The 25,936-nt window shown below is 51.5% G+C and overlaps 2 protein-coding genes across 12 annotated transcripts in view; one reads left to right on the top strand and one right to left on the bottom strand.

The window, feature by feature from the left end:
• Window positions 1–3,579, top strand: part of ROCK2 (Rho associated coiled-coil containing protein kinase 2) — a 144,888-nt gene extending 141,309 nt beyond the window's left edge. For all 9 annotated transcript variants that reach the window (XR_007129885.1, XR_007129884.1, XM_047744072.1 and 6 more), the window contains one exon: window positions 160–3,579. Coding sequence is in view for 2 of the 9 variants with exons in the window: in XM_047744075.1 (XP_047600031.1) it covers window positions 160–163 (4 nt within the window). In the remaining 7 variants the exon portion in view is untranslated. The remainder of the gene's footprint in view (window positions 1–159) is intronic.
• Window positions 3,580–5,901: 2,322 nt separating this feature from the next.
• On the bottom strand, window positions 5,902–16,513 carry SLC66A3 (solute carrier family 66 member 3). 3 transcript variants are annotated; one of them, XM_047745838.1, is made up of 7 exons: window positions 16,225–16,513; window positions 12,839–12,921; window positions 12,654–12,723; window positions 10,620–10,677; window positions 8,318–8,438; window positions 7,458–7,499; window positions 5,902–6,096 (listed from the first exon to the last, which is right to left on the bottom strand). In XM_047745838.1, exons 1-7 carry the CDS (start codon window positions 16,365–16,367, stop codon window positions 6,005–6,007), a joined length of 609 nt encoding a protein of 202 aa, XP_047601794.1. In that variant the 5' UTR covers window positions 16,368–16,513; the 3' UTR covers window positions 5,902–6,004. The 3 variants fall into 3 exon arrangements, with proteins under 3 accessions (XP_047601794.1, XP_047601795.1, XP_047601796.1); XM_047745839.1 differs by lacking the exon at window positions 7,458–7,499; XM_047745840.1 differs by lacking the exons at window positions 5,902–6,096; window positions 7,458–7,499 and adding an exon at window positions 7,508–7,980.
• Window positions 16,514–25,936: the final 9,423 nt, after the last annotated feature.

Raw genomic sequence — 25,936 nt, 5'->3', positions numbered from 1 at the left:
ATTTAGTAAATAGGTTTATGCATGATTTAGGTGTTAAAAATGTAGGAGTTGGAAGACTACATTTAATTATATAAATGGAATGCTTTTTCAAAGAATTTAACAATCTCTTAAATTATTTTACTGTGTCAACTAACTTTGTTTTTCCTTTCTTTTTTCTAGCTAGCTGCCTTCTATGAATGCAGTCATTATTCAAGGAGATCATATTCTTCCAGTTAAAACAAGACTGAAATATGATGGCCCAAAATTTCTTAAAAAGCTATATTTTCCTGAGAGACTGATACTCACATATACACATACATACATACATATACATATATATTTCCCTTTATTCCTACAATGTAAATTATAAATCTTGGAGATTTTCTGGGCTCCTTTGGAGCAGCAAGTTGAACCAACAATGATTGGTTAGTAGAATAAGAATATTATATACAACTCTTCCAAACTTGTTCCATAACGCTTTCTTGGCAGTCATTCACACTACATTGCACAAAAGGATTGAGAAGAGTTAAAGTTGAAAGAAATCATCTTTTCAGCATCAGCAGAGAGATTTCACCAGCACATTTACCAGAAGAGTCTGGGAATGGATTCCACTACAGTGATCGAGACTGCGTCTTTTAAGAAGTGACCATTAGACTGTGTGTGTGCATATATATGTGTGTGTCTCTGTACGTGTATATGTACACACACACAGATATACATAGTACTGTAATACTGCAAGAGGGTTCTTCAAATGCCCCATTTTATTTTTTATACACATAAATCAGATATCATAACTTCCTGCAGTTGCAACTATGCACTTGTATAAAGCCATAATGTTGGAGTTTGTATCACTTATCTGTGTATACCCCGTGGAAGCTGCATGTTCATGTTTAAGCAGTTACTGTAACAGGCAGTTTGACGTTAATTGTATCAATTTCCTAATGCTTCATGATAGGCAACTTTTCCCATTTTGAATGCCTTAATTTAATTTTTTTTAAAGTCTCACCCTTTTCTGTATTTTGAAAAAAAGTGTTTACCAGCTCTTAGGATGCAAATTCGTGTTGCAAAAGAAAAAAGAGTGCACTATTTTTACATGTAATAGTTATCAATGTCAGCGTATTTTGATTGTTTAACAGATTTTTTTTTTTAAAGTATTGGTGATAGAAACAATAATGGATACTCTTGGAGCTAATATATCTTTTATGTATATCTATTAATTCATCCCAGTCTTCATACAGACCTCAGTATTAGTGTGTGGCTATGAATTGTTTTCTTTGCTTTGAATTTGCTGGCTACCCTGGATGTGTTTTTATTTCCAGTAGAGACATTTGTGACTGTTTTTACATTTTCACACTCAAGATTCTAAGATTATCTCAAATATAAAGAAAACTAAGACATACTGTAGATATATTTTAAATATTTAAATGTGATCCCTCAAACACATAACTGTGTAATGGCAATATTTCAGGATTGGGTTAAGAAAACTGGTGACGGGAAGAAGTAGCCTCAGAGGCTCCTGATTTTTATTTTTTTAAAGGATGTTAAAGTTGATAGGTTATGCAGGACCATTTCTGCTAGATTTCTCATTATCCCAGAAAAATGTGTTTTATACTGCTACAGTATGCATTAATGTTAAACATCAAGCTGAAAAAAATTATGTAGTCTTTTATCGGTCTCTTTATATACACACACATACACAGGGTTTGGTGTGATACTGAAATAAGTCCTCTAATAAACCAATGAAGGAAGTAGACACTTTTCATTGATTCCCTCTGGGATCAGTGTAGAAATGTTTAAAGAGTTAGACCCCCAAAATATAGATACTGTTGTGGAAACTGAAGAGTGGCCTTTGGCCTACTGATGTACTAAAACTGAATCTTGTTATTCTGTCATTATCCCGCCTGCACTCTTCCATGCTGTCTGTGCTAAGACCAGAAACGCATGCCATTTCCCTCCCAGGGATGTTCTGCAGTTCTGGTTTGGGGGCACAGCTTTTTTTTTTTTTTTTAAAGTAAGATTTTAAAATGAAAAATATATAAAATTTATATAGAATAAATATTTCCATTCATTAGACTTGTTAAAAGGAGACTGAATTAATATTTTATATAAAGATTTTGTTACACTATGGGAGGTTCTATCATATTATTCTGAATTGGAGAGTATATATATATATATATATTTTTAATAAACTTTATTAAGGTGAAATAATTTGAAGTTTACACATGAGTAATTGAAATATTTGAGTAAAAATGGCAAAAGTTAAATTTTGAATGCTGTATATATTAGAGAATATGGAGAATCATGGTGTGATGCAACTCTACAAGGAAAACTAATGTGAAGTTTTCTTGGGGGAAAAAAGGTATTCTAGGAGGTGAAAAAAATCTCTCCCTTGGAGATTCTTCACATTACATGTTTAACACAAGGGGTTATAAGGTCGTTCTCCAGCTAATGGAAATGCGCCTAATAAAAATTCTGACCTTGGGTAAGAATTTGCTTTTTACCCTGTTGTTGCTGGTTTCGTGTACATACATGGACGCATCCATCCATCCAAGTGTTCTCTTCCCAACACTCATTAAATATGATATTAACTTGGTTTAACAACCTGATTTTGTGCCACCTTCTCCTTTTCTTGAGGTTCCAAAGGTTCCCAGGTAAAGACCAAAACTTACTCGCTTCTTCACACCTGATTTCTCCTAGAGCCATAAATACCTCCGATCGATAACTAAGAAGTAGTGAATACTGGGATTTTCTTAGTTGGATTTTTTTTACTTTTGTTTAGTGGGGATAGCGAAACAGAAGTGGAAGGAAAACTGGTGCCGGTATTACTGTTAAAAATTAATGTATAGTGAATTTTTGAAAAGTATTAAAATACGCTATCTAGAAGCAAGATTTAAAAAAAATCTATCTGAAATTTTTAAATGCCTTTAGCTAACTAAAGGATACCAAGAAACCTAAAATAAGGTTAGTGTTTTTAAAACTAACCTAGGCTAGAGTCACAAATCCGGCTCTGAAGAAGGATATCTTGTGGATCAGTTTATCTGTAGATCCTCAAAAAGATACTCTAGGTTGCCAAACCACAATTTAGGAAGTTTTGCTGCTGTTGTTAATCTATTCTTACAGGATTCTCATGGTAAAATAGAGAAACTTAGACACTCTATTACCTTATTGAAACATGCTTTAAATAACATGTTTAATATTCTATGAGAGCAAGTCACTTCTGAGTTTCTCAGTCTGTGTCGCCACTGCTACTGACTCACGACTTCTCCCCTGGAAGAAGGCTGCAGTTTCCCTCCGGCGTGAAGATAACCACAGTTGATTCATAAAGCACTTTGAAAACGGGCACTGTGTGACAGTGCCGGATCTTATGCTTGGGGGCCTGTCCTCGATCCCCTTCCCCATAACGATGAGTTCTGTTTGGAATTGTACTAAGTTATGAACTGCATGGTTTAGATAATCATAACTATTTGATCAGCGGTCCCCGTTGAACAAAAATCGTACCCGATTTTTAAAAAAAATTTTGTTGCATCTTTGTAGTAATGTAATTGTATTTTATGCCTGCTTTTTATATTAAAAAATTAAATAAAAGAGATTAAGACATAAGCATTTTCATACTCTTCCTGTGAATGCTGGAATGCTGCACCCTCCTAAAGTTTATCCCCTAAAATTTTGTCTTCCTCACTTGATGGGTATAGCGAAACAGATCATAACCAAGGTTACAGACTTGTGAATGTTCCACCCTGTCATTTAGCCCACGGAGAAATACGAAATAGGATTTCAACAAGGAGTCTGTTGCTGACTTGATTTAGGTATTTTAAGGGACATGCAAATCTAACCATCTACTTCAGTGTCCAGGACCCTAAGGAAAAGACATCGGGTGCCTGTTTGGTCAGAACCAGTGTGCTAAGAGGTGGTTTTCGAGGAAGCATTTCTTTGGTAATCAGTGGGTTCTTATTTAGAATACTTACTGGCTACCAGATCTGGGACAGGTTATACCCCCTGGGCTTCAGTGTTCTCATCTTTTGTAAAATTGAGACTGTTTTATTATAGGATTGTTGTAGAGTTAAGTATGATGTTGTAGGATATCTGGAATAGTTCAAATATTTGTTCCCTTTTCTTCTGAAAAGGAAAAATGGGAACTCTTCACCTAAGATAGTATGTTCTTAAGGGAGAAGGTTTAAGCGATGAGAAAGTTCTAATTAAAAAGTATATGTGTGTGTGTGTGTGTGTGTGTGTGTGTGTGTGTGTAAAAATTATATAATATATATTATATATAAATATAAACATATATAAATATATATATATATTTAAAGATTTTATTTATTTATTTGACAGAGATCCCAAGTAGGCAGAGAGGCAGGCAGAGAGAGAGGAGGAAGCAGGCTCCCTGCTGAGCAGAGAGTCTGATGCGGGGCTCAATCCCAGGACCCTAAGATCATGACCTGAGCCGAAGGCAGAGGCTTTAACCCACTAGCCACCCAGGTGCCCCTAAAAAGTATATTTAAATTAAGTATTTGTTGGACTCAAAAATCACATAATTTGTATTATACTAATGGTTAGATTGTAATTGCATATGAGAAAAAGATTCACTTGGATTTTTTTTAAATGACAACTGTGAGGGGCACCTGGCTGGCTCAGATAGTAGAGCGTGTGACTCAATCTCAGAATCATGAGTTTGAGCCCCATGTTGGGAATACAGCTTACTTTCACATGGGGCACCTGGGTGGCTCAGTGGGTTGAGCCTCTGACTCCTGATTTTGGCTCAGGTCATGACCTCAGAGTCGTGAGGTCAAGCCCTGAGTCAGGCTCCATGCTAAGCAGGGAATCTGCTGGGATTCCTCTCCCTCTCCCTCTGCCCCTCCACCTATGTGCACGCTTGCTCTCCCTCAAAGAAATCTTCAGAAAAAAAAAAAAAAGAGGACAACTATGATTGTAAAAGGTACAGAATGAATGATTTATTTATCTTTGTATACCACGTTTCTCTTCCTGCTGTTTCCAAGCAATAGTTCTAAAACATTAACCACAGTTTATATTTTTAAAACAGCATTTTACGTAACTTAAAACTAATCACATTAAAAACCTGACAGTTTTAAGCCTCAGCGAAGTTCCGAAAATAAAAGTTTGTTTTACATAGGAAACTAAAACATTTTCTAATAAGCATCACTGACTTACTATGCCATTCATTATAAAAGGAAAGAGTTTTTATATCTTAAGGTTTATAAACTTTTACAGTAAAATGCAATGTCCAGTAATCTTGACATCATGTTTAGAATATGACAGAATGAAGTCCATAAGTACTTGCCAGAACCCAGGAATACCCTTTAACTGTAAGTATTAATGGACAAGATGTGTTTTTTTTCTAAAGGCGTGACCCTTCTAAAAGTGGCAGCGTTACGCTTGAATCAGAAAAGTTCACTGGGACTGCCTCATCCTAAGCAAAGATTGCAGCTAACAGTACCTTTCCTTAAGGAATTACTTAAAGGCACCAAATGAAAATTAAAGGACTAACTTTGGTATTGGAACTCAAGCCAATATTTGCTTCCCTCGATACCCTTACCATAGCCTAAGGAGGTACATAAGTATTCTGATACAGTAAGGCCAGCCTGTTAAATCTATATGATAATTAACAGTCCTAGAAAGTGAACCTTAGTAATGTACGACACTTCCACGTCTGACTTTGAGAAAAATCCCACTCCATTCATAATGTGTGCCATGGAGAGGATTTATTCCTTACAAGATTCCGAAAGCTGAAAACCAGATGTCGTTAGCTCTTTGAGAGAACTGAATCGTGGCGCTGCTCAGCCTGCAGGTGTCGGAGCCCTGCCTCCCTCCTCCACCTGATGCCGAGGAGAAGGAGGGAATCCACATTTCTAAACAAGTGTCTAAAGGGCTCATGTCTAAAACACCTCTGGCTTCAGAGTTTCGGAAACAACTGGCTAAACTTACAGAAGACCTTGAATCAGGCATGCGCTGGTTCTGCCCTTGGGTCCGTTGTCAGGAATCCACTTTGGCAGGAGCAACGCATCCATCATTCAGCCTTCACGGCCGCCGTCCTGTAGCGGAGCACCGTGGCTGTCACCCACAGGTTCAAAGCAAGCATGATCACAAACCGCACGAGAACTGAAACCCACCAAGAAGAAAGGTACGTATTAACAAGTACTGTTCTCACGTCCTAAAACAAAAGCACTTCCTGCTCCAGGTGGGAACTCAGCCGCTGCTCAGCCCGTCCAAAGAAACCTGAAACTCTACATCACGAGAGGTATTGAACAACTTCGGTTCTAAATACTTCTGGGGGGCAGAAACCTTTATCGTAAGTGACTTGATGAACTCTCTCCCGATGCATAAGATTTATCAGATTTAATGTGTCTTTGTGGTTGTAAAGATCTGTGGGATGTCCGCTAGACTGACTTTAAACGATTATCCCCAGATACACTGATCACATTCAGGAACAGCTGCCACTTTAAATATGAAGCAAACTACAACTAGAATGTTCTCCATCTTCCAGACTCTTAATATGTGGGTCTGTTTTGCTCGTTAATTACAGTCTGACTCTTCTACGCATACGGAGACCGCTTCAGGTCCTCGGAGAGGACTGAGACCTGTCTTTCCCTTCTCCCATCAGACCCAAGTTTATCATTTGACCAGAATACTTTAACGTGTCTCTCAGAACTGGCAGACGGTGTCTGAGCCGCAGCAGATACAGCCTCCGCGAAGGGACACACCTATGCCCCACTGCTCCGCAGCAATATTTCTCAAATAATACTGATGATGTTTGTTTAAACGGTCTGTGTGCCAGGGACCTGTTTCTAGTCTTCATACAACAGGCGACACCATTCGTTTTGATCATTTCCCAAAAATACGTATGCTCAACGTGGGAGTGGAAAACAGACCAAGGAATCATTAAATTCTTTTAATGTCAATCCAAGTATTTCCCCCTTTAAAAAAACAACAAGGATGTAGGGGTCAAATGATTGTCAGCTCGGTAGACCCTGTCTTCACACTCACCCCAGAGCTCCCATTCGCTCTCCGTGGCTAAGCCATGTGTCCCCTGCTCACCACCCTCAGGCAGGCCACTCCGTCACGGTCTCCTCCCCTTCTCCCGATCTCATTCTTCCAAATTTGCCACTCCAGGCCCCTCCAGCTCGGTCAGAATCCCCCTTTAGGTGCTCATCCCGTCCTACTCTTCTACAACACATTTCCCAGCATCCTTCGGTCATTAGTCGTGTTGACATCACTGTCCCTCTCCATCCGCTGCTGGGGCGGAGGTTCCACAAGGATAGGACTCTACGATCTTGTGCTGCACGTTCTATCCCAGGCCCTACAGGACGCAGACGCTCAGTCCCAGAAGTGGGGGCTGACGCCCAGGAGTAAACTTGCTGGCCTCTCCCCGTACAGGGGAGCAAGCTGATCCGTGAAACCCTAGACGGTTTACAAATGAAGCAGGCACAAAGGGCACACAGTTCAAAAAAGTGGATACTCACTTGTAAGGTCACTGGTGGTCATTAAAGTTGTTACTATTCTTGCTGTAAAAGAAAACATTCAGCAATATCAATTTGCACTTCAAGAGAATTCCTCCAGGTAAAATTAGGGAGCTAATAAGTAATATACCTAATTAGCAATTCCGGAAACCATACATATACTTCAACGCGTCATAACACTTCAACATTTTAAAGGGGAAAATAAAACTCAAGAAGCCTTCATTTTAAAAAACACTCGGGACACAAAGACCCTTTCCATCAACCCTTAATGGAGACATCGGTCCTTTGGGACACAGAAGTACGAAGTAGAATTCCAAGATCTGAAAGTAGTAAGCCTAGCTAATGTGATAGCTTTGAATTTAAAATGTTTCTACCTAAAACAGTGTGTATGTGTTAGGCAGTTCTGCAAGAATCTGCGGGAACAGGGGAAATTCCGGACCGGAGACCCAGCAACACGGCTCCGGAAAACTCACCGCGGCAGATTATATTCCTTCTCAAGTCAGCGTGTGGCTTTCAGCTCTGTCATCTGTTACGTCATAAAGATTCGTGTTTATAAAACGAGTTAGTGGATTCAACCTAATCAACCTCTTGATGCTTTGCAAAGAATAAGAGAGGATGGCAGATACTAGGCCAGATTTTTGGAGAAAGGTGGGCTTTTACTTATTTTTTAGCAGCTGGAATATGGATCTTGCAGAGAACGGAAGGTGGTCTGCATGACATCAGGGTCATTCAATGTCTACTTGGAGGTTCCATGTGAACAGCTATGTGCAAAGGATTAAAGCTTGTGGGACGGTGCCAGGTGGACATCAAGGTCATAAGCCTCAGCCGCCGGATGCCGCCCCTCCCCCGCGTCCCGCTCTTACTGGCGCAGGTGTAGGAAGCAAGGCTCCAGGTGAGGGCGCTCAGGGCTCCCGAGTCCCCGGTCTTCCACAGGCACTGCAGCTGGGCACACTTGCTGGCCGCGCTGATGAAGGTACTCAGATTCTGTTTGCAGGTCAAACATGAGAAAGGTTAAAAAAGCAAGAGCACCAGATACCACAAGCGCTTCTGAAGCCACATCATCAGGGCAGGCGACAGCCAGTTGGCACAAGGACAAAGCCCGGGGGAAGGGAACAAGAGACCCAGCCAGAGGCTTGTTTATAACACGCCCAGTTCCACTGCTCGGTGGGCAACGGACGGGCCGTAGGCACAGCGGCTTCTCCAGCCACCTGCCAATGCAATTACATAGAGGCCAGACACACAGACTCGGGGTCTTAGAGGCCGGCTGCTTTGAACAGACTCATGAACTCAAAAGAGCAGGCCGAGCGCATCCACTCTCATGTCCATGTAGTCCTGGGGACCCTCTGCTGGCCCGCGAGGACAGAGAGCACCCTCCATGGCGAGCGGGGCCCAACCCTGGGGTTTGCCCGCCTTCACCTTGGCCCAGAGACCCGCCGCAGCTGCCAGGCGGAGTGCAGACCAGAGGGAGCGAGGCGGAGGCTGGGATGGGGCCCGCAGGCCATGACCACAGCCTTGTCTGCACCAGGGAGGCAGGAACCGGGGGCAGGAGCAGGGACAGGAGCGGTCCAACTGGACCCATGACCGTGGGGCTGGTGGGATTTGCTGATGGGCTGTGGGACGCAGACAGAGCGAAAAGGAAGGACAGGCAGAAGCAGGCAGAAGGAGCAGGCAGAGGGTCGCGCTGAAGCCAAGTGAGCAAAGTGATTCAAAGTGAACGCTGACGGGGGCAGCAAACGCCCCAGAGATGCCAAGAGGAGGAATGAATGACAGTGGCTGGTGTCTTTGACCAGAGCACACGTGTGGCTTCTGATCGGCCCCCCGCACCCAACATGGTGCTGGCACTCCACGAGCTCTTGCTGAATGACCAAATCCACAACAGCAACGCGGTTCTGCACGGGTGATGGGGAGGGCAGAGGAGCGAGGGGGTCCCTAGGACACGGGAGGACTGTGGGGAAGTGATGGGCATGGAGTGCTCTAGCGGAGAAGAGCCAGGGCCTGCGCCCAGAGCCAAAGAGAGATCTTGCAGGGAGCTGGGCGCAGACAGCTCCGAGGACGGATCCCAGGTGGGAAGACTGCGTCGGAGAGAGCCAGCCAGGGCACAGGGCAGTGCAGGCCGGCGGGGGCTGCGGGGGAGGGGGTGGGGATCAGGACGAGAGCATGGAGGGCCCGCTAGCAGGAACGAAGGTAGGGCTCCGTTCACTCATGCCAGGGGCAAGGCCAGCGCTGCACAGACAGTCTGACAGTGTCGGCTGGATACGCCACCGCTCCTCCGTCTTCCAGGAGAAAAACCATCTCCAGAATCGTGAAGTAGTTCTCTTGGGGAGCTTCGCCAAGGCCCGCACAGATTTAGCAAATAAAAATACAGGACACCCAGGTAAATTCGAATTTCAAATCAACAGCAAATCATTTTTAGCGTGAGTGTCCTGTGTAATATTTGGGACATATTTACATAAAAAAATTCTTCGTTATTAATACAGCAACCCCACCTATTTGCTCCCATGTGTCACAAGGTTTGAAATGTAATAGGGAGTCAAGTGTGCTTTCTGAGCGAAGGTCACAGACAAGACGTGAGGGAAGGGGTGAAGTCCACGGATCTGGGAGTGGCAGGCAGACGCTGGTGACCACCAACTCTGCTCCCTTTCCCCTTGGGTGGAGAAGTACACTCCAGTCACTCTGGAAAGAAGATCAGGGGGCAGATGGGTCCTGACCCACCCTCAGAACTCTATTCTCACACAATGGGAATTTTGGGCCCTTAACCAGAGAAGGAAAAAAGTACAAAGCTAACCCTTTTCTAAGGAGGACAAAAATGTTGCAGGGGGAAGGGGAGGGCAAGGTTAGAAACATAATGCGTTTGTGGCCAATATGCAATTACAGACCTGATCAGAAGCTCTTTAACTTATGTCGGGTCCTTCATCTACCACTGTTAACTACCTCCCCAGCCCGGTTCTCTATGGACCACCCAAAAAAGGAAGTAAAAAATGTGGCCAAACATCTGAGAATCAGGTCTTTTAATGTTTGGATGGGACTGTGCTTTTGTTCGTTATCCTTCGGCACAGCTGAGAAGCAGGTTAAACATTTGATCTACACGGTTCTTTGCGGGGCCGGTGGCTTGGAGGGACAGACAACCTCACCCACTCTGTCTTCGAAAGGCGCGATAACACTTACCATGGCCAGATCTATGGTCCACTTCTGCAGGGGAAGGATGAACCACGAGGCCACAAACCTACCCAGTGCTAAGGTAGACAGCAGTGGTTTAGCTGGTGCCCCGCCACGCACCCTGACCCCGTGCCCGAGCCTTCATGCCAAGACCACGGAGGGTCGGCCCATAGGTCGGCCTGGGAACCGCACTGCTAGAACTTCTCTGGTTTGGAAAAGACAAGAACGGCTCAAAAGAACAGAAGCAGATTATGGAAGAGAATGGCCCAGAGCCCCCTGCGTTGGTGGACAGTTGCTAGGGTCCAAACGATTCTAAGTGCCCACTTAATCCCTGAGCATCAGACCTCTCCAATGCAATGTCAAAGTTAAGCATTTAAAGATCGACACAGTAAGGCAGCCGCGTTCTGCAGGTGTCCCATGAAATTCTCTTCATTGACTTCCCCCTTCCTGGCTAACTCCAGTGTCAGTCCAGCCGCGTTAGCCATGCTGGGAGACAGGAGACATGACAGCACATTTCGGTCAAGCTCGGTGAGGATACAAGCTGAGCTGGACGGAGCTGAAGCAAATGCAAGAGATAACGGCCGGGAGCCTCAGCTGTGACCTTGGGCAAGTCACTGTCCTTCTTTTAACCTCAGTTTGCTTATCTGCAACATGGTCTTAACACTCCTTGTCCCATTGTGTCCTCAATGCCTGGTGGCACATCAGAGGGACCCCACCAGGTTGCTATGATTACAACTAACAACATTATTTAAACGAAGGGTTCCACAGTGCCCAGGTGAGTAGTAATTCCTGCCAACCTGGTCACACCAGCAGGGCCTCCGGAATCCAGGCAGATGAAATCTTGTTTTTAAAACACACTCTAGGGGCGCCTGGGTGGCCCAGTGGGTTAAAGCCTCTGCCTTTTAGGTCAGGATCTCAGGATCCCGGGATAGAGCCCCACATCAGGCTCTCTGCTCAGCAGGGAACCTGCTCCCCCACCCTCGCCCCCGCCTCTGCCTACTTGTGATCTCTCTCTGTCAAATAAATAAAATAAGAATCTTTTTTAAAAACACGCTCTAATTCAATTTCTTATATGAATTTTGCCCAGCTTTATACTATTCATTCCAAATATCCATCTTACGTAACATTTTACAAAACCTGACAGGAACAGCAACTCCCGACTTCCTCAAAATGACCTTTGGATCAGGCGGCCTGACTTCAAAAGTAAATGTACAGGGCACCCTGTTAAATGTGAATTTCAGATCGACAAAAATAGTCTTTGCGTATAAGCACGTCCCACACAATACTGGGGACACGCTTTTGCTAAGGAAGAAGTTCACTGTTAATACGGCAACCCTCCCTCCCGCTCATCACGGCTGGTCGGAGGAGGTCGTAAACCGGAGCTTGTTCCGTGCTCCCACGACTGTGACTCTTGCGACAAAACGGGGCCACGACTCATCTCACAGACGGGACGTGCAATTTCTACAGAGCGTTGAATGAAAGCCGGGCGCCGGGTCACAGACGATGCCACGTGAGAGATCCCCACCACAACCCTTCTCATGTCTGGGGCATCATTTTCACTTGGAACAAACGTTCCAGAACCCCGCTCGCACAGGGACAGGCAGGAGCCAGCCCGCCGACCGGTGCGTTAGTATCGTGTGAATGTCAGCCATTCCTGTTACTCGGACTTCAGAGACTCCGGATGGTTCCAGGGAAGAGGGAACGTCTCCCTTCCCCTAAAGAACAAAGGTGGACCAGGCAGCCCCAGGCAGCCGCTTCCATCGCGCAGCACGCCAGGAGGGAGGGAGGGAGTCCACAAGCCAATGGGCTCGCTGTGCCTTGGGCACCCTGGCCTCAGAAGAGCAGCCGGAGGGCCGGGACCACCAGGACTATCTCTGGGTTGGGGAGGTATCGTCACTCGTAGGGGGTCTTGCGTTTGGGATCTTTTTTAGTTTAACCAAAAGGACATGTATCTGGGAAAGGACTTGGCTTAACGACATACACGGGAAGCAGGTAACACCCCCTTCCCCCCACCCCCATTCCTGAAGGCAGAAGGAAGGATACGCCCCGAGGTAGGGCACTGCCCCTCTCACGTTCCCATTGAAATGGAAGACACACAGCAGGAGGAGGACATCTGAAAGACAAAGGTCCCCAGTGAGGCAGGAGAAGGTGGGGGGGGAATGTTGGGGGGGGGGGCATGGACATTGGAGGGGACACCAGGGGATGGAAGGGTCCCAGGGACCTGTTACCTTGTGCGATGAGAATGGGGTACTCCAGGTAGGTGAACAGCGGGTACTCATAGTAACACTGGTACCGGAGAAACACCAGGAAACTGGGGAGAGAGAGGGCACGCCTGAGCTCCACTGACCCAGCGCCCGGCGGGGAGGCCTGGCCAGCCACCCCCTCCCTCTGGGGGGAGCCCAGATTTGCTCACAAAACCCTGGAACTGGAGGTTGGAGCCTGCAAATATCAACTGGAGGTGATCTGGGACACAAAGGATGGAATGGCCACAGCTTTGAGAACGTGCCCAGGGCCGACGGGGCGCTGGGCATGACATGCATGGTCTCTGCCAAGTCCCTTCCACGGAGGCCAAGCCGTGCGCCAGCATGGGGCCCCCGGGCTGGCCTGTCTCCAAAGCTCCAGGGCACAGGCAGCCCCCCCAGAAGGCTCAGACGGACATCCCAGGGGGCAGGAGGTAGAGCTCATGCGGGGCTGGGCTCGTGTGGGTGCAGCCCTGAGCGGAGAGAGGAGTCCTGAGGAGGACCAACTCCTCGGACGATCCCTGTGGCCTTCCAGACTGCTGCCCTGGATAGGAGGGGCAGCGGGGGGAAAGGCAGGACGAACAGCCACCAGTTCCTGAAGAATATTCTAGCTCGAAGTGGCCCAGGACTTGGTGGGGCCCAGGTAGAGACCCCAGGAGATGACCCTTCTCAGGAGGAAAGGCCTGGGCTTCCTGCCCTTCCAGCTCACACACTCGCGCCGGTCAGTTCTCTCAGAACCTAAATCCCCATGCTGCCCCCTCAGACCCCCCTGCCCCATCACCCGTCTGTCCAGGTGAGCCAGAGCCTCCCTCCCTCCCTCATCCAAATGTAACCTCTCATGACCTCAGCAAGGAAGGGGACTGGCGAGCCTGTGCCTCCCGCCCCAATCCTGTTTCCAACTTAGCGAACCGAACCGTTCTTGGCTGAGCTGGGGGTAAGGTCACAGGATGGGAGGTGGGCCGCCAGCGTCACCATGAGTGTGTGCGTCTCCCCGGGCCTGGGCCTCCCTCGTCGTCCCCTTCACAGCCTGCAGCCCGCCCCACAGACCCCACAGCTGGGCTGCTTGCAGTCTGGCTTTGCAGTTGGTCACGTCTGGGCGTCAGGGGAAAAGCGGAGGCTCTTCCTGGCCCTCCGGGCTGCCTGGCCTCCCCTCCTGTCGGGCCTCTAGAACAGCACCTTTCTGAGGGGGATCTGGGGGCGGCTCTACCCCACCCACCTCTGCAGAGCACAAGGGCAGCCAGCCAGCGGCAGGCACAGCAGACTCGGAGCAGACCCTGCGGGATGGATGACGAGTAGGGTCCTGAGCGGGCTTCAGAGCAACCCACATTTCATGTCATTTTCTGGAGTCGTTAAGACATGGCTTATGTCCCCGTTGGCACAATTCTTTCAGACACGGGTTTTCAGAGTTAATTTGCTGAGATCAGGATCCAAGGATCTTTCATTTGCTGAGACCTGTCCTCCAAGAGGCTGGTCTATCTTCTACCTCCCAGGAGATAAAGGGTCCCGCTGATGCTGGTGCCTACGGGGTTCTTTCTGCTGAATTCTGGCGGCTCCCCTCCCCCTAGTAGGCCTCAGGCAGGCACTGCCCCGAGCGCCCAGGCCCAGGCGGCCCCAACCAGCGAAGGCTGGGGAAGGAAAAGGGGAAGCCGGCAAGGTGCTGCCACCCCTTCCCCCCACCCACGACATGGAGGATGAGCCCAGAAAGCAGCAAAACCCAGTGAGTGTGGAAAGCGGGGGAAGGTAGGCATCAGCATGGCGAGAGCCAGGGACCGGCTGAGCCCTAGGGTCCTGCCGCTGCCCGTGAACTTGGGCCCGGTGCTTCACCTTCTCCGCCTCGGGTTCCTGCCGGCTGGGGAAGAAAACAATGCTTAACCCCTTGGCCGTGCTGAGGACTGAATACCATAAAGCCTTTAAAGCACAGGGTCCGCGCGCAGACCCGGCTCTGGAGGAAGTGTGGCCTGAGCCGGCGATACAACCCAGGAATCCAGCGGCGGGAGCCCCCGATCACTTCCAGCTGGGCTTGGAGGAGAGGGGCCTGGTCACAGCCGCGACCGTTTACATTGGGCCGTGCGCCGGGCCGGCCTCCACCAAGCCCACCGCCCGCGCCGCCAACGGCGCCGCAACCCCCGCAGGCGCCGCACACGGGCCTCCTCCCACCCGCCCACGCGGGCCGCACCGCACACCCGGGGACAGTTCTGCCCCCGCGCGCGGTGGGACAGCGCGACTGCCCCCCGCTGTGGGCCGCCTGCCGAGCTGCAGGTGCGCGCACGTTCCCGACCCATTCGAGAGGCGTCGGCGGTCTTCGGCTCACCCGCACCGCGCCAGCCTCACCTTCCCGGGTCGGGGGCCTAGAGAAACCGACGCCCTCTCTCCGGCCGTCCCCGCCCCAGGACAGACGCAGCGGGGCCGGCCTCAACGATCCCGGCTACGCAGCCGGGACCCCAGTGTTGTGGGGTCGTTCACACACGCGCCAGCGCCCGATTCTTTCTGGACGAAGCCTCTCCCCACATGAGCGCGCCCGGGGCAGGACCCCCGCACTACTCCCACCCCCACCCCAGGTCTCTTTCTCCCTTGCCCCCGGCTTCTATCCAGCCCCCGAATCCCGGGGTCAACCCGCCGGCCTCCTCTCCAGGGCGTGCTTCCGCCGAGGACCGGCCCGCACGGTCGCGGGGCGGTAACTGGGGGGCCCGAGCGGGCGAGGAGCGAGATGAGGTGGGCCTGGCCTTGCCAGGGGTGCGGGGCTTCGTGTACCTGCTTTCCCACCAATTCGAATTTTCCCAGCCGAGGTTTACAACTCTGCTTTTCGCGTTTACATCTTTAAATACGGAGTCAGGGCGGCCGCTCGGAACTTCTGACGCATGAGCGCCCTCGGAGCGCCCTGGCTCCTCTCCGGCTGGCTGTGGCCGGATTCAAGTCCTTCTCCTCTCCCTCCAAAGAGCTCTCCATTCTCTGAAGCCTCCTCCCCCGTCACGTGTACCTTTTAAAAGCCAGGGGATCCTTAGAATTTATAGTTCAGCCCCTCATTTGCACGCAAAGAAATCGGGACCCGAGAAAAGGGGTGATGGCGGGGGAGGATGTGTATGACAGAGCCTCCAGGTGCAAATGGCTCGCTCAAAGCCGCTCGGTCGGTCTGTGGCTGCCGGACGGGTGATTTCGCCAGACGGTTTCCGCATCTGTAAAATGGGCGTGCGCCGTGGGCGCGGTGAGCCGCAACTAATCAGGGATGGTGAGCGGCCCCGGGAAGTATCTGCCCAGTGGCCGGGCGCTTTCGGCTCCGCTTCCTGGCCCTACTCTGTTAGACCCGCGGCGCTCCCGGGGTCCCGGCCCCTCCAGGCCGCAGAGACTAGGGGGAAGGGCAGCCGCCCCGTCCTTACCCCGCCAACTCCAGAAGTAAACTCGGGAGGCTGATGCCCCGCGCGCTGCGCGCCGCCAGCACCGCGGAGATCTGCGGCAGCTTGAGCGCAGCGCACACGCCCAGAGTGCTCCAGTTGCAGAACAACAGCAGCTGCTCCCGCATGGCGCCCGCGGGGCTGGGGGCTCCCGGCCCGGACTTGAGGGACTTGGGGACTCGGCGGGGGCGCAGCTGCGCGTAGTAAGGAAACTGCTCTGCGCTGGGCCGCCGGGCGCGCCGAGTCCTTCCGCCTTCCCTGGGCGCCCGCGTCCACGCCCAGGGGCCGCCCCGCCCAGGCCCGCCCCGTTGGCGACCGCGCCCCCGCCCCGATCTCCGCGCCCCGCCCGGGTCCGGTCCTCACCCCTCCCCACGCCCGTCCGCCCCGCCCCGCGTCTGGCCCCGACCCCTCCCCAGATACGCCCCGAGGCCACCCAGTCTAGAGGCCGCGCCTCCGCCCGCTTTTCGGCTCCCGGTCCCGCCCGGGGACGCCCCTCACCACCCCGCCCCCCGCCGTCCGCCGTGCGCCCGACCCCGCCCTGGTCCACCCGGTCCGGTACACCCCGGTCCACCGGGTCCGGGTGCGCTCCTCCCCATCCCTCCGCCCCGGCCCCGCCCCCCATCCCTCCGCCCCGGCCCCGCCCCCGGCCCCGCCCCGCGTCCGCCCTGCTCCGGGGCGGCCGCTCCGCCCGAGGTTCTCGGGCGGTGCCCGCTGCTGATGCACTTTTCTGTGTTGGGGGCGCGCGGTGCCGAGCCGCCGGGGGACCCCCCCCCCAGACGGTTCCGCTTTCCCACGGTCTGCGTGGGGACGGGCTGGATCCCGGGAGGGCAAACGGGCACCCCCTCGCGGGAGGATGGACCGTTTTGTGGGATTTTTCACTCCCCAAGCGCTGTGCTTTGTTTTCTCAGGAAGCATTTCAGAAATGAAACCTTGTGACGACGTTAACGATCCAACTCCGTAGACGTGCGTCCTCCCCGTTTTACTTGGGGACACGGGCTTTGCGGTCGGGGGCGGGGCCAGAACCTCCCGGGGTCGTCTCATTTCTGCCCTTTCCTGCCGCTGGGTGTGGGGCGCTCCTCCCCATCCCCTAGGAGTCGGGCACCTCACCGCTTCAGAGGGAACGTTGTTCTTGAGGAGGTAAAATAGAGTCTATGATACAAGAAGGTAAGGTAGACGCGGCACAAAACGGGCGGAGTGTGTTCTCCAAACTCTCAGAATCCACGGAGCAGTCAGGTTCTGAAGCAGGAAAAAAAAAAACGACAACAAATCACACAAATGCAATGCTAGAATTCGCGGTGGCTGGTTCTGTGCCGTGACTCTCAGCCAGGCTTCAGGCTTTCCTCCCGTCTGGTCCCATGTTTCTCCCCGCGCCTCCAGCCACCCGACCTGGACATCAAAACCTTCCTCTGGAAAAAACCAGAAGTATCGGGTCCTCCTTCCCAAGCCTAAAGGGGAACTGGATGTCCAGAAGGAAACTTTCAAGAGGAAAATGAAGAGTGTGCATGTTTAATCCTCATCTTCTAGAGATTCTGGAATACTTAGAAATGAAATATATTATGTCTGGAATTTGTTTCCAAATATTGGGGGTCTGGGTGGAAGGGTGGGGATGTAGAAGGAACAAGATGAGCTGTGAGTTGATCGTTCTTGGCGTTGATGATGGGTATGTGCTGGGATTACTGTTATACAATGAAGTTTTAAAACCAAAGAGAAGATAGGTACGGGGTGCTTGTTCCTCTAGTTTTAAGGGAAGGATTCTGTGCTCCAGAAGGGTCAGGCAGCTTGCCTCCTGTCCCCCAGCCAGCCCAGCTGGAGTCTGTCTCTGTTCCCCAAGCACCGTGCCCTTGCTATGTGGGGCAATCACGCTCCCTGGGAGCCCGGTGCTGGGGTGGCTTGGCTGTAGCTCTGCATGACTCTAGGTCATTCGTCCAACCTCCTGGTGCCTCAGTTTTCTCCTCTGCAGAATGGGTAGAGCAAAGGCTTCCCAGTACTCATGGGAATGTCGGCTCTCCTGGATTGGCACCACCAGTGATGGCAATTCTCTGGCAATTCTCAGGCAATTCTCTGCCTGCCCTGTTACTAGGGCTCCTGGGCTCCCTGCGAACCAGCCACTTTTCTAAGGAGCCTGACGCCCTGTTAATAAACAGAGTGTGGGGTTTAGAAACAAAGACCTGGGATGAGATGTGCTTAGTACTTTTCGGTGTCAGTTTCATCTGCCCTCTTAGGAGACAGAGCTGGGGTGCATGCCTGTGTGCGTGCGCGTGTGTTGTATTAATCTGCTTGGGCTGCTTTAACAAAACACCACAGACTGGGGGGGGCATAAACAACAGAAATTTATTTTCCCATACTTCTGGAAGCTGGCAAAGGAAGGTGCTAGTGAGTTTGGCTCCTGGTGAGACCCCTCTCCCCAGCTGCCTTCTCCCTGTGTCCTCACGTGGTCTTTTCTCTGTGTGGACACACCCCTGGCATCTCTCTCTCTCTCTCCTTAGAAGGACACCGGTCCCATTGGACTAGGGCGCCACCCTTATGACCTCAATTATCTCCAAATACAGTCCCATTGGGGTTGGTAATTCCACATGTGAGTTTGGGGCCGGGGGACATAATTTAGTCCATAATATATATATTCATACTTCTCTGTATCTATCCGAATGCATTGCATATGTAATATATATCACACATACCATGCTGACCCAAAATCTTCCTTTTAACAAAACCCCCAGACTTGAAGGCACACCAGCTTGAGAGGCACTGGCTGCAGAAGCTGAAGAGGATGGGCGCTCCCTGTGGAACACCTTCATAAATACTAATTCTCTTGGCCAAACTTTCGTTTTGTGCATAATGGACCGCAGCAAGGTTAAAGTGCCATTCCCTGACATCAATTTAAAATGCAGCTCATCTGCTCTTTGCTACATGTACCAAGAGAATGAAGACCATTCTCAGCAATCAGACTGTCGACATTCCAGAAAATGTTGACGTGGCTCTGAAGGGACCCGGTGGAACCCTCTAGAAAGACTTCAACCACATCGGTGCAGAACTCAGTCTCCTTGGAAAGGAAAAAAAGTGGCTCTGAGTTGACAAATGGTGGAAAATAGAAAAGAATGGCTATTGTCTGCACTATGTGTAGTGCACAAAACATGGTCAAGGGCGTTATACTGGGCTTCCGGTTACAAGGTGAGGTCGTGTATGCTCCCTTCCCCATCAACATCGCTACCCAGGAGAATGGTTCTCTTGTCGAAATACGAAATTTCTTGGGGGAAAATACACCACCAGGGTTTGGATGAGGCCAGGTGTGTCCTGTTCTGTATCTCAAGCCCAGAGTGATGAGTTAATGTTTGAGAGAAATGACGTTGAACTTGTATCAAACTCAGTTGCTTTGATTCAGCAAGCCACAACCGTTAAAAACAAGGATATCAGAAAATCTGGGGGGTGGTATCTATGTTTCAGAGAAAGGAATGAATCAGCAGGCTGATGAATAAGAACTAAATTGTCCAGCGGTAGAAACAGCGAGATGCTGGGTGATATTTTCAGACTTACTTGTGGTATTTTAAAGATGCAACAAAAGCTGTATTGATTTTGGGGCTTTTTCTTAAAAAAATGAAGCTAATCTTCAAAGTGGGAAGTGTAGGAGCGTCTTCTTTGGTTACCTGCCCTGAAGATCCTGTTGATTTGTCTTCCAAATTCAAGGGGTCTCGATAGCAGGCCACACTCACTACTGCCACAGCCTTTGGGAACAGAAAGGTTGACATTATTTTCCTTTGTGTCACAGATCTGTATGCTTGTGAGGTTGCTCGCTATGGTAAATTCAAAATGAGGCCGGGCAAGCCTCCCAGACAGGGTCCCAGGAGACAACAGAATGTTCTGGAACTTTGAGGGGTCTGGAAGTTCTCCGCCAAGACGAATGTGTCAGTGAAGGTCCAGCGACAGACCACACAATCGCCCTCTGTAGTTAGCTTAGTTATGACTGCCCGGTGTTGAGCAGTGTAAGGACGAGGAAGCAGATACGAGGAAGAGTCTGGAAGGAACGGAAGGCTCACTGAAGAATCGCCCTGGGAGGGGTCATGTCCACCACCACAGGAAGCTGCCCCCGTGGCTGCCCAGTGCTCTTGAGGCTGGGGTCTGCCACTAGGCTTCAAGACCCAGCTGTCCCAGTAGGACCCGCATTCCTACATCTCTGTACTTCTAGAAGCGTCCTGGGGCGGTGCCTTCTGCCCTCTGAGCCTCCTGGGGGTGCTCCTGCTTGGCGGGAATGGGTCACGTGAGAAGGCAGACTGTGGCTGCATCTGGTACCCCCAGTTTCATTGTTCATTGCGGGCCGCTGTCACCGCAAGGGGCCTCACGTGACCACACCCTCAGCATGTGGCATCATGACAATGTTCCCACGCTCTGGGGCGCTCTGGACAGAAGACACGATTTCTGTTTATTATGCCTTACTGGGTGGCGGGAATTCTGCAGGGCAAATCTCGTCTGAGCTATTGCTCTCTGATGTGGCCGGGTGCCCGAGCTGGAGGCTGACGGCTGAGGCCCGCGCAGGGCGAGTGGGGAGATTTTGTTTGAAGTCTGTGCGGCTCAGCCTGTGGGTTTCCCGTCTCAGGAGCTTAGGGCTCTGAGGGTTCTGTGTCAGACAGATTGTAGGGCCGTGGCTGTGTCTGTGACCGCCTCAGGGCAAGGAGCACTCTCCGACCTCCATGTCCTGTCTCCCTGACTCTTCCAAAGTCCTCTGCTGCTCTGAACACGAGGACTCCACTGGACTTGGTCCTGGACCTGCAGTTTTGGGTTCTGGGTTCTGTCCTGTGAGCGGCTGAGGCTGGAGAGGGAAGAGGGCCCGAGTGTGGGGGGCATCGGGCAGGGAACAGGACGCGCCCGAAAGAGGAGGCGGCCCTCGGGAGAACGGAGGGGGAGCACTCCGGCTCTCCTGGGTTTGGGGTGAGTCTCAGGCGTGTCCAGGCATCATTTTAGGTGTTATGTGCAGAGGGGGTCTCCACGGTGGGCTAAATGTGCCCCGTGGTTTCGGTAAAGTCTGCTAATCGTCAGATAACACGATTTGCGTACCAGCTTCTCCTGCCTTCGCCCGTGCGGTGGGAATCCCCCGGGCCTCTGGTTCGGTTGTTCAGCAGCGGCGGGTACTGCCTGTAGGAAGTGAAATAGGGAAGTAAAGAGGTTTCTTACAAACATCAAAGACTTATCAACAGCAGCAGTGACAACTGTAGAAGCATCTAGAAGGGGAGCGCCTGCTGCGTGCCTGGTGCTTCGCTCCCATCACGGCGTTCCCCTCACCTGCTGAAGCAAGACCGTTTCCATTTCGCGGTGGTTCTGTGGTGGAAGCAGTTCCTGGCCCTGCAAAGTGGCTGGGATTCCCTCCTCCCCCTCCCCCCTACTCTCCCTCTCTTCATCCTGGGTCCACAGGCACAGCGACAGGAGGGAGAGGCTCCAGCCTGGGGCCCCGCCTGTCCCTACTCTTCTGGGAGTGCTCCCTGCCTGGCGGACCTCTGTAAGACAGAGCTGTCCTTCTATGGCTGGGGACAAACAACCACCAGGCCAGAGACAGAAGCTGCCTGCTCTGGGCCTCAGCCAGGGGAGGTGGGATTGGAGGAGGAGGATTTCTACCTGACTCTGAGCCTCTCTCCCTGCACTGGCTACTTTGCATGAGGCCCTGGATGTGGCTGATGTGGGTGTGGGACTCCAGGGTCTTGCAAACCTCTGCTGTCTTCCCAGCACGGCCCTTACAGACTGAGTGAGATGGGCAAGCTCTGAACTTCCCTAGGCCTCAATTTCTTCGTTTTAAGATTTTATTTATTTATTTGACAGAGAGAGATCACAAGTAGACAGAGAGGCAGGCAGAGAGAGAGAGGAGGAAGCAGGCTCCCTGCTGAGCAGAGAGCCCGATGCGGGACTCGATCCCAAGACCCTGAGATCATGACCTGAGCCGAAGGCAGCGGCTTAACCCACTGAGCCACCCAGGCGCCCCAATTTCTTCGTTTTAAAATGGAGATAATCATACCCATCTCATAAATGTTCTGAGAGGTACCCAGTAGGTGCTTAATAAATGGTGGTTCCTTACTGAGTGCAAACTAGCGAAGTGTTTTTGGGGTTTGTGTGTACTGGCTTTGCTCCTAAAGCTGTGGGGAGTGGGTTACCCTAGGAGGAGTCCGATATGGGCTCCGGAGGAAGATGGGGAATCCCAGCTCCCACGTCTCAGCTGGGACATCCCATAGCATGTTGGCTCATCTGACCGGGGAGCTGACTTTTGGGTCCTCTGTACCCTTAATGGGAACGGGAGACTTGGCCAGGATGGGGGTTCTACAGTGCAAGTGAGTCTTAGACGTGATGACACTTCACCCCAACCACTGCTCTCTCCTAAGAACAAGGGCATTCTCCTACACCATCTTGCTAGAATGGTCGCACTGTGCAGATTGGACGTTGGTACAGAGCTATTGTCTACTATTTAGTGCCTATCGTCTGACCTCTAGTCTGCACAGTGTCCTTTAGGGCTGCTTTTGCTTTGTCGTGGGAGCTGGTCCTGAATATTTTCTGTACTGCCTTTAATGTTGATCCCAACCGCAGTGTCCCGTGTCTCTCAGGATATTGACGTGGCGAAGAGTCAAGGCCTGCAGTTAGGCAGAGAGCCCCTCCATTGGGACGTGCCCGACGGCTGGCTCAGGTTATGTGGGGCGGGCGGGAGCGCTCCTAGGTGGGCGCCCCTTCCCAGTGGGTCCCTTCAGGACGCACCTGCTGTCCGCTGTCCTCTGGCTGGCGAGGTTAAGTTTAATAGTGTGGTTAAGGGGAATCTCTCAGACTTCATCATTTATCACTCCCTAAGAATCTTTCCCATAGTGCTTTTAGTGTCTTTTACTGATTCTTACCCAAGTCAGTGATAGTGATAAAATGGTGATTTTCTGTTTTTTTCATTTATGCTCCATTTTTCAGTAGAGAAGAGCTTTTCTTCCTCTACTTAAACATTTTAAAACTTATTGATATGGACGCATGGCATTATTATTATCATCATTATTATTATTATTTATTATTATTATTTGGTGGGATTTAGGGGCACTGGCTTTGCTCAGAAGCGTTGCCACAGGTGAAGTCAGGAATGGGCATCATTTTACTGTTCTCCTTGTCCCAGATTTCGCCAGTGGGAACCCCTTCAAGCTGGTTCTGACTCCATCACTTTGAGGACCCTCATCCCGTTTGGAACACTTTCTCACTTATGGGCATAGGAAGAAACTCTGAGCTCACCTCGTACGTTCTCTGGACAGTGGGGTGTGTGTGTGTGTGTGTGTGTGTGTGTGTGTGTGTGTGTATGAGAGAGAGAGAGAGAGAGAAAGCAGCGATGCTGGTTTTGCCACAGGAGAATGAGGCAGGGGAGGTCAGAGAAGCAGTTGTAAAAGGCAAAGAAAGAATCCTTCAGCCTCTCTATGGCTCGGTTAGCCCCTACTTCCAGCTCTTCCCAGCCCTGGGCAGTAAGATGTCTTGTCTCCTTGTTTCTAATGCCCCCCTGGCCTTTGCTGGTGCCGACACAAAGGCTTGGCACCCACTTCTCCTGGCCCAGCCGGCCTCCTTTGTTTGGGTCCTAACGAGGCATGACACAGACACCCCTTAGCCCGGGTGTCCTTGGCTCCGGCAGGTGACGTGGCCAGGATGTGGGGCGGTAGAAGCAGACGTCCTCTGGAGAGGACGGCAGACACGGCAGGGAAGGGCAGGGATGGCCGGCTGGTAGTGGGGAGGGGTCTCCCGTGATGACACCACGTGCAGGAGAGCTGCGGAGTGCGGAAGGCGGCTCTTCCCGGGGGCTCTCTGCTCAGGAATCGCCTCCTGGGTGCTCCCCTGCCTTGGAGCCCTTCCTGGCAGTGTCTGTCCCTTTGAGCAGAAACCCCCTCCCCTCCCCACCTGCCTGGCTGTTCCTCAAGGACCAGCTCGGTGACGACTCCTGCAGGAGGACTTCCTCCCTGAGCCCCCAAGCTGGGGCTCCCACAGACGAGCCCTCTGTCTCTCGGGCTAAGAGCCCCTGACCCGCAGCCCCACGGCGGGGTCAGGCACAAGCTGGAGCAGGGACAGGTGCCTGCCTCTAGCAGGGCTCGGCCAAGTGTGGAGAGGACCCGTCTGGGACCCGCAGAATCCAGGGCTCCATCCGCGCGCAGCTCTGTGACCCAGGGCCTGGGCCGGGTGTTGCTTTAAACCACCTGCAGAAAACTGTTGCCCAAAGCTCCTTGTGCAATCAGGCAGAGCCTCTGCGTCTTACTTGGGGTTCCGACCCAGCGGGTGTTTGCCTCCTGACGCTCCTGCAGGGGCGAGGTGTGCTTTCTTGCCTTCGTGAGCCTGGGGGTGGCCATGTGACCTGTTCAGCCGCTAACAGGCTAGCGGATGAGGGCTTGCGAAGCTCTGCACGGCTTGCGTTGGCTCCTGGGCTCTGGTGAGTGCCATGAGAACGTGCCCTAGGAAGCTATTGGTCCAAGGTAATGGGAGACGTATGGACAGACTTGGCCTCAACCCGAAGCCCGGAGCCAAGTCTATGCAGACCCTTGAGCAGGAGGGGCGTGGTGTGTCACACGGTGTGACGGCGGCCCGCTGAGCCTCAGGGTCTGCTTGCACACCCACAGACAGCGCGCTGAGCAGGTGCCATCCTGGGACCCAGTCTCTCCGCCCCCATTTTGCAGTGGTGAAGACTGAGGCCCGGAGAGGAGAACTGGGTTTGGTTAAGTCAGGCATGAGTCCGGCTCTTCTCTGGCTGTAGAATCTGGCCAGACTGAACGACGTCTTTGGCTTAGTTTCCAAATCTCTCAAATCATGGCAATAACCCTTCCAAAAGACCATTCAGCGAGTGTGCTGAGTACAGAGTCTGTGCTCGATAACCGCGTTGTCCCGAGGTGGCAGAACCCACACCTGTCCCCGGCCTCCTGCCCTCCCTCTGGGCACGGGCAGAGAAGCTCTGGATGATTCTCTCCAGTCTACATGGGCTCCGACCCCCGCATCTGCATTTAACCTTGACTTATCCTCCCCCCTGGGAGCTCCCAGAATATCTCTTGCTTCCACCCTCTCTCTCCAATGGAAATAAGAGCCCATCTGGATCCCAGGAGCCCTGTTCCCCTTTCCTGATATGGCTGAGCCCAGGCCTGGGCCCCTCCATGTCCTCCGCAGAGCACAGAGCGCATGGAGTGGGCCCGGGTCACGGGTTCCCAGGGCGGCCGGCAGGGCCTCAGCTCAGGCTCCGTTAGGGGGGCTCCCACCGGCTTGGCTCCGGCCCACCCCTGACCACACAGCCCATCGCACGGATGTGAAGCTGACCCAAGGGCTGACCTCCCAGCAGCCCCTGTGTGAGGACCCACATCTCCCCTGCGTCACTCACCAGGAGGCTACTCTTGTTCCCGAGAGAGGGGCGTCCTCTGCAAACACACCGCCGTTATCGTGACCCAGGCCCTGCTCTGAGCAGTCACACACGCTAACCCACTTCATCTCCACGACAACCTTCTAGGATCAGTACTTTTTTTTGTTTTTAAAGATTTTATTTATTTATTTGACAGACAGAGATCACAAGTAGGCAGAGAGGCAGGCAGAGAGAGAGGAGGAAGCAGGTTCCCTGCTGAGCAGAGAGCCCCATGCGGGGCTTGATCCTAGGACCCTGGGATCATGACCCAAGCCAAAGGCAGAGGCTTCAACCCACTGAGCCACCCAGGTGCCCCTAGAATCAGTACTTTTATTAGTCCCG

This window comes from Lutra lutra, chromosome 9, assembly GCF_902655055.1.
Source record: "Lutra lutra chromosome 9, mLutLut1.2, whole genome shotgun sequence".
NCBI lineage: Eukaryota > Metazoa > Chordata > Mammalia > Carnivora > Mustelidae > Lutra > Lutra lutra.
Note: the sequence above shows the minus strand (reverse complement) of the source record. Positions and strands in the feature narration are given on the sequence as shown.